This window comes from Ipomoea triloba, chromosome 4, assembly GCF_003576645.1.
Source record: "Ipomoea triloba cultivar NCNSP0323 chromosome 4, ASM357664v1".
NCBI classification, from domain to species: domain Eukaryota; kingdom Viridiplantae; phylum Streptophyta; class Magnoliopsida; order Solanales; family Convolvulaceae; genus Ipomoea; species Ipomoea triloba.
This window is the reverse complement of record NC_044919.1, coordinates 7,494,020-7,508,402: the sequence shown is the minus strand read 5'-3', so window position 1 is coordinate 7,508,402 and position 14,383 is coordinate 7,494,020. Positions and strand designations below refer to the sequence as shown.

Sequence of the window (14,383 nt, the reverse complement as noted above, 5' to 3'; positions counted from 1 at the left end):
CACGAATTCCATATCCATCTTCTTCACATTTGGCTAGGTTCCTAGTTCGAGTATTAGCGAGGTAGACCCCACGGGGTTAATCGAATTGCTAGTGAAGCCAACCAATGGAGTCTTGACAGGGCGTAGTCGTTCCATAGGCAGCCCTAGTTTTTTGTACGTGGCTAGATACATGACGTTCACACTACTGCCTGTATCGACCAGTACCCTTCGGACCACTGTCCCCTAGACGTCTATCGTGATGACCAATGCATCACGGTGCGGGATCGGACCTTGTGGCATGTCATCATTAGTGAACGTGATGGACTCTCGGCATGGTCTCTTCTTGTCGGATTCCTGAGTGGCTACTGTCCCAATGTACAATGGCCTGGCCCATGCCTTCCTGGCGCCTGCCGTATCTCCTCCTTCTGGACCCCCCACGATCATGTTGATAGCGGGCTTACCCTTCCAATCTTTACTACTTTACCTGGGCGATTACCTCAGCGATACCCGGTGCAGGAGCTTCCATAGGATTGGGCTGCAACTAGCATCACTACTAGAGATGTGATTGGTCGGTCTTTATTAGCCACCGATCGCTTTGCCAAAGTACGGTAGTTGAGCTGTTGATGCAAATTGGGTGGTGGACGACTTAGTTGTTGGCGTAAGTCCCCCACTGAGGTGCGATCAACTTCCTAAGGGGCAATGACGACCACGTTGCCGTTCGTGTTCCCGTTCGCATTTCCATTCGCATTCCAATTCGCATTTCCATTCGCATTCCCATTCGCCGCAGCATTAGTGTTTGGGTTAGCCTGACCCGAACGCCGACTTCGTCAAGTTGGTGCCATGTAAACAGCGTAGAAACGGGACTTTTGTATTAAGTCCCTGTAAACGCGAAAAACTTGAATTGTATATATTCAAAATTCAAAGTATATCGGTTACAATAAGTAGTATGTATAAAACGAAAAGGGTACAATCTCTGTATAGAAGTCCTCTGATTCTCAAATAGAAGTATACCGATTCGAAGTGTGCCGAATTCGAAATATGCCGAATTGGAAGTGTGCCGAGTTCAGAGTATGCTGAATTGGAAGTATGCCTTGTTGTGCCGAGTTCGGAGTATGCCGAACTAGAGGTGTGCTGAGTTATGCCGAGTTCGGGGTATGCCGAACTATGCCGAGCTATGCCGAGTTCGGAGTATGCCGAACTTAGAAGTAGACCGAGTTCAAAGTATGCTGAACTGGAGGCGTGCCGAGTTATGTCGAGCTATGCCGAGTTGCGCCGAGTTATGAGCTATGCTGAGTTCGGGGTATGCCGAACTGGAAGTAGGCCGAGTTCAGAGTATGTTGAACTGGACTTATGCCGAGTTGCGCCAAGTTCAGAGTATGCTGAACTGGAAGTATGCCAAGTTCAAAGTATGTTGAACTGGACTTAGGCGGAGTTGGACGTATGCCAAGTTCAAAGTATGTTAAACAGAACTTATGCCGAGTTGGACGTATGCTAAGTTCAAAGTATGTTGAACTGGACTTATGCCGAGTTGGACGTATGCCAAGTTCAAAGTATGTTGAACTGGACTTATGCCGAGTTGGACGTATGCCGAGTTCAAAGTATGTTGAACTGGACTTATGCCGAGTTGGACGTATGCCGAGTTTGGTACTCAAACGGCGTGCTTCTCAGTGCAGATATACTGCAGGCGTGCTCCCAGTGCAAATAATTGTAGGTGCTCGATGCAAATAAATTGCAAGTGAGTCCTTCGTGCAAATAAATTGCAGGCGTGTCCTCCCGATGTAAATAATTGCAGGTGCTCGGTGCAAATAAATTGCAAGCGACTCCTTCGTGCAAATAAATTGCAAGCGTGCTCCTCCCGGTGAGATGCAGATCTTCAGAGCTTCAAAGTCTTCTAATCTTCAATGCCCTTAATCTTCAAAGTGAAGCCACTATTTATAGTGGTGGGGGAGTATAGAAAATCTAACAAACCACATCCTTTGAATTTAATTTAATATTTTGAATTAAATTCAAGGAATGTACCTGGACATCATCATGTCCAGGTTCATGATTTTATAATTTTGAACTGATTTTATAATACCCACATCTTTCCACAAATTATGTGATCCACATGTACTTTGATGGGCCAAACCAAGTCCAAGCCCGTCAATTTGAGCAGCCCAATTGATAGTCTGGTCCAACTCAATTAAATATATTCCTTGAATTTGGGCCAACAGTTCAGCAACAATTACTTTAGATTAATTAACTAGGCCAACCAATTATTTATTATGCCATTTAATCAACCCAATTAAATAAATATCAGCCCAATTTAATTAATTAAAGCAATTAATTGAATAACCAATTATAAGTCACGGCCTAATAACGTTATTTGAATTTTCAGTGCTAACAAATTGCCCCTTCGAGACTTGTTTGGCGTGCTTCAAATGCAAAGAGAAGGAAGTCTCGAAATTAATAGTCGCCCAGGAGTCCAAATTTGCAGTACATGTTTGCAGGGAGCACCCCAATAATTTATATTTTGACTGAAAAGGCCCCAAAAACCATATCCAATAGCCAAATTGTGTTCACAATTATATTAGAGGTCTGTTTCATTTTCCTCTCCTAACTTTAGCCAAATTTAATTTCAATTTGTCCAAAATTAATTCCTCAAAATTAGAAAATTGAACCATAGCTCATCACGCTCAATTTTGGTCATATTCCCTTAGGGACACCGTCCTTATCCCATCATGACTTATAGTAACCAATTATTTCCATGGCAAACCATACTAATACTTTCTTCCCACCCGATCCACAAAATTAAAATTCGATAAGAATTAGGGTAACAACTTGATATCACGAGTCTCGTGCTAAGGAGTCTTGAAAAACACGAGATAGTTTCGACTCATGTCAAGGAATCTCTTTTAGCTTCCTCCTTTTAAAATCTCATAAGGGTTTGTCCCAACTTATCAGTCAAAATGCATGTGATTGTGACACTTCTATTGTTGAGACTATCGAAGATTTAGTCAATGATGAGACTGTAGTTTCAAATGCCGAGGCGGAAGTTTCTCGCATTTCAGAGTTGACTGAACCAGGCGAAGGGAAACTTAGAAACATGTGAAGATAGCATGTTTAGCTTTAGGCTTTTGTTGACTGATGTTCTGTTCCTTTGGTAGCAAGACTTTTGTCGTTTCTTTTTCCCACCTCATGATAATGGCAATACTTTCATTTGTGCGCTTGTCTTTTAACAATCGTACATCTTTGCCTTGACCCGTTGAACGATTTTCTTGATATACCACAGTTGCAACATGAATTGGATTTGTTTTTGTTATGACTGAACTTAGATAATTTGATTTCTAAGCTGCCTACGTACTCCTATAAAGGAGATCAAGTCAAATGTAGTTCAAATGATTTTTTTAATAAGTAAAGCCATTCACAGTTTTAACTCGTGCGGGCCAGGAGCGCCTATGATTTGGGCCCACCCATAGACAAAGCGAGATGCGTTAGCAGTTTAACCACGTGCTGTATTTTTGGTGGACGAGTCATTCATTAACTTTCCATGACTCGGGTCGAGATACAATTACTCGCAGCCCTGTTTATAAATATTCGCGCAGGTTTAGGAGGAACATAACCCAACCCTTTGCGTACATGGGGCTCTTGTTGATTTGCCTTGCCTCTACCACCAGCTTCGGGGATAAGCGTTCCCAACTTCCGAGGCTCATAAGTATTATAGCCAACTTTAGCTAGAAGCTTATAAGCGTTAGGGTCAAAACCCTCAGTACGCTTGGTGGGCAAAACTTGGTCCGCTTCATCTATTTTAAGTGTGTCAATTCTTGCAAGCGGGAAGATGAGCTTTGTAGTGTGTTGATCCGCTTCCACAACTTCCTTTCCCTTTGACTTTAGTTGGGAATGCAGGTTGTCATTGCTTTTCTGGACATCTTCCACGAAGAGTTGTTTCTTTATGTAGAACTTTGCATCCGCAAAGTAAGACTCAGCCTCTACGAACGGGCTTTCATCGGCGACTACCTTTTCAATCACGCCGTTCTTTTCATACATGAAGCATTGATGCCAAGACGAGGGAACCACCCCATTTTCATGTATCCAAGGCCTTCCGAGTAACAAGTTATAAGATGGCCTTGCATCTATAACATGGCAGACGACACTTGAACTTAGGCCTCCAACTCTTAAGTCGAGGTTGATGACGCCGATTGCTCTCTGCCCTCCTTGGTTAAAGCCTTGTATCATTAGATGGCTTTGGATGAGATCATTTGTAGATCCACCAAGGTCTTTTAGGGCTCGAAGGGATAAGATGTTGACTGCTAAGCCTTGATCAACTAGAATTCTTTTGAGCTTTTGTCCTCGTGTGTAGCCTTCGACAAACAGTGGGCGATTGTGTGGCGCACCTCCAAGTAACAAATCTTCATCCTTGAAGGTAATTTCTGCGGAGTAGGAAGCTGCCCTATCCATTTGCACTTCCTCATCTTCGGTGTGTTTAGGAGATGAACATTCTCCTGCATCCACTTGCTTATCATTAGTATTTAGGCAGGAGCTAATATTGTCTGCCCCTTGAAGATTAAATCCCTTTGGCATATATTGAGCCAAAGGAACTGGTGTTCGTGGCTGCTTGACATGCCCCTTCATCTTTGATCTACGGGCATGGCCATTTATTGAGCTTTTTGCAACCCAACTTTTCACTGTGTGTTTTGGATGTCTGACAGGCTCACTTTTCTTCTTTCTATGAGTGACAATCACCCATTTTCCTTCAGATATGCTATCATTTTGCTGTGGTTTTGAACTTTGACCCGCAGCATGCTTAACAGTGAATGGGAGTGGACACTTTCGTTGCCTCCCATATTCCTTCTCAGTATACAAAGGAGCAAATCGTCCAAGTGTAATTGAGATTTGATTTGTGCTTGCGTCGGCATCAGCAAACTCAATTTTCCCATCTCTGGCCAGTGCCATAACTTTATCCTTGAAGATAAAACACTGTTCAATCGGATGACCCAGAAGGCGGTGATACTTGCAGTAATTTGGGTCATTCACCCTTGAAGCCTCATCAGGGCGTCTCATCTCAGGCAACTCAATGAGCCTAAGTTTGAGTAGCTCATCAAACATAGGAGATACATCAGAATCCATGAAAGGATATGTTTTCTCTTGTCTTTCTTCAAGAGTTGGCCTTCTATCTCCCCTTGATGGGCTAGAAAATGATCTCGGCCTAGGCCTTTCATTTGCTTTAGTGAAGACTGTCATTGGTGTAGCCTTCACAGTCATTGCTTCCTCTTCTTATTTTGGAAAGGGTTTATTTCCTCTCCTGAATTCTTGCTTTCCAGACACCTTGGATGAGTTAGGCATGTTCAATATGTTGAGTCCTCCCCTAGCTTCGATGCTCAACTCCATGTCGTGAGCACGACTGGATAACTCCTCGAAGGACTTTGGCTTGATCCCTTGCAGGATATAGGAGAGTTCGAAGTGCATGCCTTGGATGCACATCTCTATTGCAGAACTTTGGGATATCCTCTCTTTGCAGTTTAGGCATAATTCCCTCCACCTTTCAATATAAGCACTAGCGCGTTCGCCTTTCCACTGGACAGTGGTGGTGAGTTCCAAGAAGCTGACCGTTCTCCTTGTACTGTAGAAGCGGGTTAAGAACTCACGCTCCATATCGTGCCAATTATCAATGTAGCCAGGCTCGAGGTCAGTGTACCAATCAAAAGTAGTTCCCTTTAAGGAATGGACAAACTGCTTTACCAACAAGTCGCCATAAGTCCCTGCATCATTGCATGTTTCCACAAAGTGGGCAATGTGCTATCGAGGATTTCCCTTGCCATCAAACTGCTGGAACTTAGGAGGTTGATAGCCGAAGGGCATTTTCAACTCCTCAATCCTTTGTGTGTAGGGCTTAGCATAGGAATATGAGGATTGACCTCCATCCAACTTGCCTTTGATTGCGCCCATTATGTAGTCGTTCAATTGATCCACCGGTATCATGCCTTCGGTGATTGGTATAGTTTTCTCAGTTGCAGGCAAGTGAGAAGTAGTTTCTCCCACTGTAGGGCTAACATGAGGTTGTGATTGCTGAACAACCTCTTCTTGCCGCTCGGGCTGCTTTCCTGGAGCACGACTTCCTTGTCCCTCCATGATGCTCCCTACCCTATCATCAAGGGTGTTGATCCGTTTATCTTGGTTTTGAAGGAGTGTAGTCATTTCTTCAAGAGTCTTAGCAATTCTAGCTAATTGCTCTTCCACGGACTCGGTGTTAGTTGCCATGGCAGGCATGACATTGTAGACATGCGTCCATTCGGGCGCAGCCTTCCATAATGGATGTGGTGGAGATACGGGGGAAGTACTCCCACTACTGGCATTCCCCTGCATAGAAGTTGGACTACCACCAGCTGTAGCTCCCTTAGGAAAGGGCGGACTCCCAACATAAGTAGTTGCCTTTGGGGCAGTTGGGGCATTGTCGATTCTTCGAACCACTCTTCGAGCCATGTCATGAGGTTCAAGCAATTGGACACCCGAGCTCTTGACGCGGTTCTTGGTCAGCGGACCTTGCGCCTTCTGAGCAGCGCCGGAGCTAGCTAGAGGTGCAGACTTGGAATTGGTAGCTTGGGCATAGGTCCTCCTGAACATGGGGTTGTTCGATGCCATTGAATGCGCTTGGGCAGAGGTCCTCCTGAACATGGGGTTGTTCGATGCCATTGAATGCGCTGGTAGAAGTAGTTTAGTAGTAGAGAGATGAGAGGCAGAGTTATCCCACCGGGCGTGCCAAAATATGTAAACGCGAAAAACTTGAATTGTATATATTCAAAATTCAAAGTATATCGGTTACAATAAGTAGTATGTATCAAACGAAAAGGGTACAATCTCTGTATAGAAGTCCTCTGATTCTCTACTAGAAGTATACCAATTCAAAGTGTGCCGAATTCGGAATATGCCGAATTGGAAGTGTGCCGAGTTCAGAGTATGTTGAACTGGAAGTATGCCTTGTTGTGCCGAGTTCGGAGTATGCCGAATTGGAGAGGTGCTGAGTTATGCCGAGTTCGGGGTATGCCAAACTATGCCGAGCTATGCCGAGTTCGGAGTAAGCCGAACTTAGAAGTAGACCGAGTTCAAAGTATGCTGAACTGGAGGCGTGCCGAGTTATGTCGAGCTATGCCGAGTTTTGCCGAGTTATGCCGAGCTATGCTGAGTTCGGGGTATGCCGAACTGGAAGTAGGCCGAGTTCAAAGTATGCTGAACTGGACTTATGCCGAGTTGCGCCAAGTTCAGAGTATGCTGAACTGGAAGTATACCGAGTTCAAAGTATGTTGAACTGGACTTAGGCGGAGTTGGACGTATGCCAAGTTCAAAGTATGTTGAACAGGACTTATGCCGAGTTGGAAGTATGCCAAGTTCAAAGTATGTTGAACTGGACTTATGCCGAGTTGGAAGTATGCCAAGTTCAAAGTATGTTGAACTGGACTTATGCCGAGTTGGACGTATGCCAAGTTCAAAGTATGTTGAACTGGACTTATGCCGAGTTGGACGTATGTCGAGTTCAAAGTATGTTGAACTGGACTTATGCCGAGTTGGACGTATGCCGAGTTTGGTACTCAAACGGCGTGCTTCTCAGTGCAGATATACTGCAGGCGTGCTCCCGGTGCAAATAATTGCAGGTGCTTGGTGCAAATAAATTGCAAGCGTGTCCTCCCGATGCAAATAATTGCAGGTGCTCGGTGCAAATAAATTGCAAGCGAGTCCTTCGTGCAAATAAATTGCAGGCGTGCTCCTCCCGGTGAGATGCAGATCTTAATAAATTGCAGGCGTGCTCCTCCCGGTGAGATGCAGATCTTCAGAGCTTCAAAGTCTTCTAATCTTGGTGAGATGCAGATCTTCAGAGCTTCAAAGTCTTCTAATCTTCAATGGATGCAGATCTTCAGAGCTTCAAAGTCTTCTAATCTTCAATGTCCTTAATCTTCAAAGTGAAACCACTATTTATAGTGGTGGGGGAGTATAGAAAATCTAACAAACCACATCCTTTGAATTTAATTTAATATTTTGAATTAAATTCAAGGAATGTACCTGGACATCATCATGTCCAGGTTCATGATTTTATAATTTTGAATTGATTTTATAATACCCACATCTTTCCACAAATTATGTGATCCACATGTACTTTGATGGGCCAAACCAAGTCCAAGCCCGTCAATTTGAGCAGCCCAATTGATAGTCTGGTCCAACTCAATTAAATATATTCCTTGAATTTGGGCCAACAGTTCAGCAACAATTACTTTAGATTAATTAACTAGGCCAACCAATTATTTATTAGGCCATTTAATCAACCCAATTAAATAAATATCAGCCCAATTTAATTAATTAAAGCAATTAATTGAATAACCAATTATCAGTCACGGCCCAATAACGTTATTTGAATTTTCAGTGCTAACAGTCCCCATGGACGGCGCCAATGTCGGTTTTACGGCTGCGCGACAACCGTTTCGTCTGGCCAACAATATCGTAGAGCTTAGAGAAAATATTAAGGAGAAAGTATAAGCACAATTAAAGAACAATTATACTTGTATTTGAATCAGAACCCCTAACAATGTGACCACATGGGTATTTATACAAGAATATTGAGCCTACACAAGGAAATAAGTAGAATTCTTAACAAATATAAGTTAGGAAGGTAATTTGGAACTGACTAACTGACATAGAAGTTACCAAATTCTGCATTAGACAAGATTCTCCAAATTTCGTCTAAGATTTCAAATTCTACATGGTAACCGACTTTTAGGGCGCACTGGTGGGGCGTGCTTCCCGATTGCCTGCATGAACTAAGCCACACAAGTCGTACAACCACGAGCTACATATTCATTGGACTGATCAGTCGACGAGCTCCAGATACCGGTCTTCACGGGTCAGGTACCCTAGTGGGGGTATCCATCAATGTGTTTTCTCATCTATTTCTATCATACAACAATTTTATTATCTTTTATTAGAAATTTTTTTCTTGTGATTTGATGATATCAGTGTTTCTTTCAATAAAGAAAAGTCTCATGTTAGAGTGTACTAAATATATATATATATATATATATATATATATATATATATATAAAGTAATTTTTTCATTAAATTATTTTGGTTTTAGATAAAAATTACTCCATCTGTCTCATTTTACCTGTCCTATTTACTATTCATTGATCAAATCAACTCTTTCTTTATTGTTTATTTTCTTTAGTAATTTTTTATTATTTTAAATTTAAATTTTTTTTTGTTTAATAGTACTTTTAATGTAGTTTCTAAATATATAAATTTTATATATTAATGCTAAATTTAATATTATGAAAAATTAGATTAAAAATAATTTAGTCTCTCGTTAAACCAATCAGACAACTAAGAAGGAAAGAAAAGATCATTGTGTCGTCAAAGTCAATACTTCACCAACTAAAATCTCATTACGATTTCCACCAACCAACATCATCAGTTCATCACTCGCAGTGACTCCTCCCCCTCCCCCTCTTGTTCGCAGCCTCTCTTTAGTACGTACGTCACTGTTACAGTGTTTAGGCGATGGAGCTGGTGAGTCTCTTCATTGAATTTCTATTTCCTTGTCTGCTTTTCTGAATTTATAAATGCTTGAAATTTAATTTTCTTCTTCTTTCGTGGTGCTCTAACGCTTCTGAATTTTTCGATCGTATTTCTGTTAAGGATGCGGGTTCCGAAGTGAAGAAGATGGAGGAGGCTGGGAAGGGGAAGAGCCAGACGCTAATTTGCGCTCCGCTAATGGCGGATAGTGTTGACCAGATGCTGAATCTAATGCAGAAGGCAAAAGAGAGCGGAGCTGACCTCGTGGAACTTCGATTGGATAGCTTGAAGAGCTTCAACCCTCGCCACGATATCTCAACCATGATTGAGCATTGTTCGTTGCCGACTCTATTCACTTACAGGTTTCGCTTTTTATTCTCTGCTCTTGTCATGTCACTGGCGGGAATTTCAAAAGGATAACGATGATATGTTATAATTACATCTTAATCTTAATATAGTAGCTACAATCAAAATGTTGAAAAAACCTTGCCATTACCGTGTTGCTTAAGTATGTATGCTTTTTTCCTAGAATCTTGAATTTTTAGTGATGCAAAGTTTTCAACTAGCAGGATAAAACAAAAAATCTGAAGAGAGGGAGGGGGTGGGGGGAAGATGAGTATTGATACTACTTGATGGTGAAGGGAAGATAATGTTCTCATAATTTTTATCATTGCTTTTAAACAAAAAGATGGAAAGGAAGAGAAAGAGATACTGATTTGTGTGCAGATCATTAAATGCCTAGAAAGTAAATGATTAGTTGATTGCTAAGCTTATCTCTTTAGTACTTTCTTTAGTACTTTGATTGCCAAAGAAACTTATACAGAAATTGTTCCTACATTTGAGTACCGATGATTTATTGGTGCTGATAGTGTGAAATTCATTATGATAGAGGGGGATACTGCATTACTGCTTTATTTAGTTTGCTCAATTGAAAATAATAATACAGAGTATTTATTTTTCTTTGCTTCAATTAAAATTGGAAAAAAAATCAAATGTTTGGAAAAAGTCCAAATGTAGATAATGCAAGCAAGCAATTCTCAGAATGACAAGGAAAATAAGCCCTTTAACTTAAAATTTCAAGGATATAGAAAATCAAAGTGGGAATTTTAATGAATTATTTGTTTGAAATATTTGCATGCTTGAAGTGGCCCTATTAAGTTATATCATAATAGTATCTTCTACTTCACAGACATTCAAGAGTGTCATTTCAAAACTCTCTAATGCAACATGCTTATGTAGGCCAACATGGGAAGGTGGCCAGTATGATGGTGATGAAAAGAGCCGATTGGATGCACTTCATTTGGCAATGGAGTTGGGAGCTGACTATATAGATATTGAACTGAAGGTGACAATAAGATTCCTTCTTCTCCTGCACTAAATGCCTAACCTGTGTGAAAAAGTATTTATGATACTCGGTACAATGGGAAGTATAAAAGGATAGGTTTTATTTTTAATACTAGTCCTTTCTATGTGCAATGCACAAAAATAAATGCCCAATATTGTTACTCAATGTTAAAATCATAGTTATATTGAAATATTTTTTAAGAAATAATAGTATATAAATTTTAAAAAAAGTCATAAAATTCATAGTTGTAGTCTTGTAGAATTCATATTTTATTAAAAAGTATAGTTGATAATTTGCGTAATAATTATGGTATGATTAAAAATTGTTAAAGTAAGAATTTAGGATATGATAAATCATTAAATATAATTATGGTAGCATTTAATATACTAATGGAAGTTTAACGGTGTAAGGGTAATTTTGTTTGATAAAAATGATAGTATAATATTTGTAGTGTAATGTATAACTCAATAAGCATAGAAATATGGATATAAATTAGGGGTACTAACTTGTATTCCCTCTTATTAGTTTTTTATTTTAGATAGATTAGATTTAGATTTTAGATAGATATAGTTTGAAATGCATTCTTTTCTTGATAAGTGCAAAACATAATTCTGAATACAGCTTTTTCTTGATAAACTGAAGATTAGTGCTTGAATTTATTGGAGAAAGCATAATGAATTTATTGGAGGAAGTATGATTACACTATGTCATATTACTGTTGTTTTAAAAATTGTTGCTTCTGAGATTAAATAGTATTTTCGTGCACTCCTCTTGTACATGCCAGTTACTAAATTCCATCTACTGCTTGTTTTGTGAAGGTTGTTCACGAGTTTAATAGTTTGCTACATGGAAATAAGCCTGCAAAATGCAAAATCATAGTTTCATCTCACAATTATCATAATACACCATCTGTTGAGGAGCTTAGTGATCTTGTAGCAAGGATACAAGAGTCAGGAGCTGACATAGTGAAGATCGCAACATATGCATTGGATATCACTGATGTAGCTCGCATTTTCAAAATTACTCTACACTCTCAAGTAAGTATTACAAGTAGTAAAACTTTCTTTGGCAGTTAAACTTGTTATCCTCTTTTTACAATAAGGAATTTTTGTCATGACATATATGGGAGATTCTTCAACCACTTTTTGCCGCTTTCTTTCTGCTACTTATTGCTTGGAATTCCATATTATTTTATCGAATTTCTTTAGTTTCTATCCTCATGTTTTTACACGCATGCTGAATAGAATTAGTTCTCTCAGAGGATTATTTTAAATATAATCTTTAAAAGATCTGAACTATCCTCAGCTGCCAATAATATCCATGGCCATGGGAGAAAAGGGCTTGATCTCTCGGATACTTTCCCCAAAGTTTGGGAGTTATCTCGCATTTGGTACTCTGGAAACGGGAAGAGAATCAGCTCCTGGGCAACCAACTATTCAAGATCTTTTGTATTTGTACAACTTCAGACACATTGGGCCAGACACCAAAGTATTTGGTATTATTGGGAAGCCTGTTGGTCATAGCAAATCACCTATATTGTACAACAAAGCTTTTAGATCGATTGGGTTCAATGGAGTTTATATTCCTCTTCTGGTAGATGATGTTGCAAATTTCTTGCAGACCTATTCCTCTTCTGATTTTGCTGGTTTCAGGTTTGTTACTTGAATACAATGTACTATCATCTGTCACATTCATTTATGTATTGTCTTTTGCATCTTTGTGCATCTGGTCCGACATTGATATCTGCATTTGTTGAATAGATAGTTATTTCAATACTGCAACCCCCCCCCCCCCCCCCCTCCCCCTTCCTCCTTTTGCAAAATAATAAAAGGCTTTGTTTTTAATAGTGATTCAACTTTACATGTTGCAGTTGTACCATTCCTCACAAGGAGGCTGCCCTTGCAAACTGTGATGAAGTTGATCCTATTGCTAAGGTATCTGATAATTGTTCTATTAATGAAATAATGTTTCTTCATGCTTTGATAATTTCCTGTATTGCGTTCAATTAATTTGTTTCTTGAACTCTCTTCAGTCAATAGGGGCTGTAAATTGCATTATAAGGAAACCTGCTGATGGGAAATTATTTGGCTGCAATACTGATTATGTTGGTGCAATTTCTGCTATTGAGGATGGCTTGCGAGGTTTATTTTTAAATTTGCTGTCTTATTAAAATGAGTTGTTCTTTAGATGTTCAAGTTGTTCAAACTGATGATCTTTTACAGGTTTACCTCATAATCCTGTTGATGGACCCTTGGCTGGTAAAATATTTGTGGTAATCGGTGCTGGCGGTGCTGGCAAAGCACTTGCTTATGGTGCAAAAGAAAAAGGTGCAAAGGTGGTGGTTGCTAATCGCACCTATGGTTAGACCCTAATTTCTTTTTTAAAAAATGCTGTGTAGTATTGTCATTTATTACACTGTTGGGATCATGCTTAATTGTCCTATATTATTACTATGTGTTGAAAACTGATAAATGTGCTTTTTGAAGAGCGAGCGAGAGAGCTGGCTGATATAGTTGGAGGACAGGCTTTGTCTCTTGCAGAACTTAGTACTTTCCATCCAGAAAATGGCATGATTCTGGCAAACACCACCTCCATTGGAATGCAACCGAAGATTGATGAGACACCGGCTCCGAAGGTTTCCCTCTTTGAATTGCCCATTTCAGATCAAAGAACTAATTGAATGAGTTGATCTTCAATGCCTGTAATTAGTTGTTTGCACTGTTCCTCATTTTCGTTTGGCTGTGAACACTGAAACAAACTGTGACTAATTTTGCAGGAAGCTTTGAGTTGCTATTCACTAGTTTTTGACGCTGTCTATACTCCAAAAATTACTAGATTGTTGCGGGAAGCAGAAGAATGTGGTGCAGAAATTGTTACTGGAGTAGAAATGTTCATAGGGCAAGCATACGAACAATACGAGAGGTTCACTGGATTGCCCGGTAAGATGAATTTGGTTAATGCTGCTTCTGTACGTTTTAACCGTCCTGGTGTATGTGACTACCTCTAATTATCTTCAAATTGTTATTCATCATGTTCATGCAGCACCAAAGGAACTGTTTAAAAGTATCATGTCAAAATATTGAAAGCAAGGTTTTGACATCTCAATCATGTACTGGCATGCATCACCTCGTTTCTTCTTCGCCTAAGATTTGAAAGCATTGTTATCCACTGAGAGAGAACAGGGAGAAACTCCCACACCCCTCATTTCTTCATCTTCTGCTCAGAAATAAGTATTCTAGAACTACTATCAGTACTATGTTGAAATTTTAAAGTTTTATCATAAAATAATTATTCATTTGAGTCCTCTAGTTTACTATTAAAAATATTTTTAGTAGAAATTTTCTACGGTGCCATACAACGTTACGTCATACTTTTGAGAAACTTAGCACCTCCCAGTCTCCATTGGTAGGCAACCCAAATTCAATCATCATTGCAAGAAAAAGGAAAATTGGAAGGGGGTGGGGGGATGGTTTGAATATTAGTTTTTACTCCCTCAGCCCCGTACCGTAATGTCTGTCTGATTTG

General features: G+C 40.0%; 1 protein-coding gene across 1 annotated transcript; it reads left to right on the top strand.

The window, feature by feature from the left end:
- Positions 1 to 9,389: 9,389 nt before the first annotated feature.
- Positions 9,390 to 14,162, top strand: LOC116016916 (bifunctional 3-dehydroquinate dehydratase/shikimate dehydrogenase, chloroplastic-like). The gene is made up of 11 exons (XM_031257369.1): positions 9,390 to 9,507; positions 9,637 to 9,875; positions 10,753 to 10,858; positions 11,677 to 11,895; positions 12,164 to 12,510; positions 12,729 to 12,792; positions 12,891 to 12,999; positions 13,081 to 13,218; positions 13,345 to 13,493; positions 13,635 to 13,797; positions 13,901 to 14,162. The coding sequence occupies exons 1-11, from the start codon at positions 9,499 to 9,501 to the stop codon at positions 13,939 to 13,941; spliced, it is 1,584 nt and encodes a 527-aa protein (XP_031113229.1). The 5' UTR covers positions 9,390 to 9,498; the 3' UTR covers positions 13,942 to 14,162.
- The last annotated feature ends 221 nt before the right edge of the window (positions 14,163 to 14,383 follow it).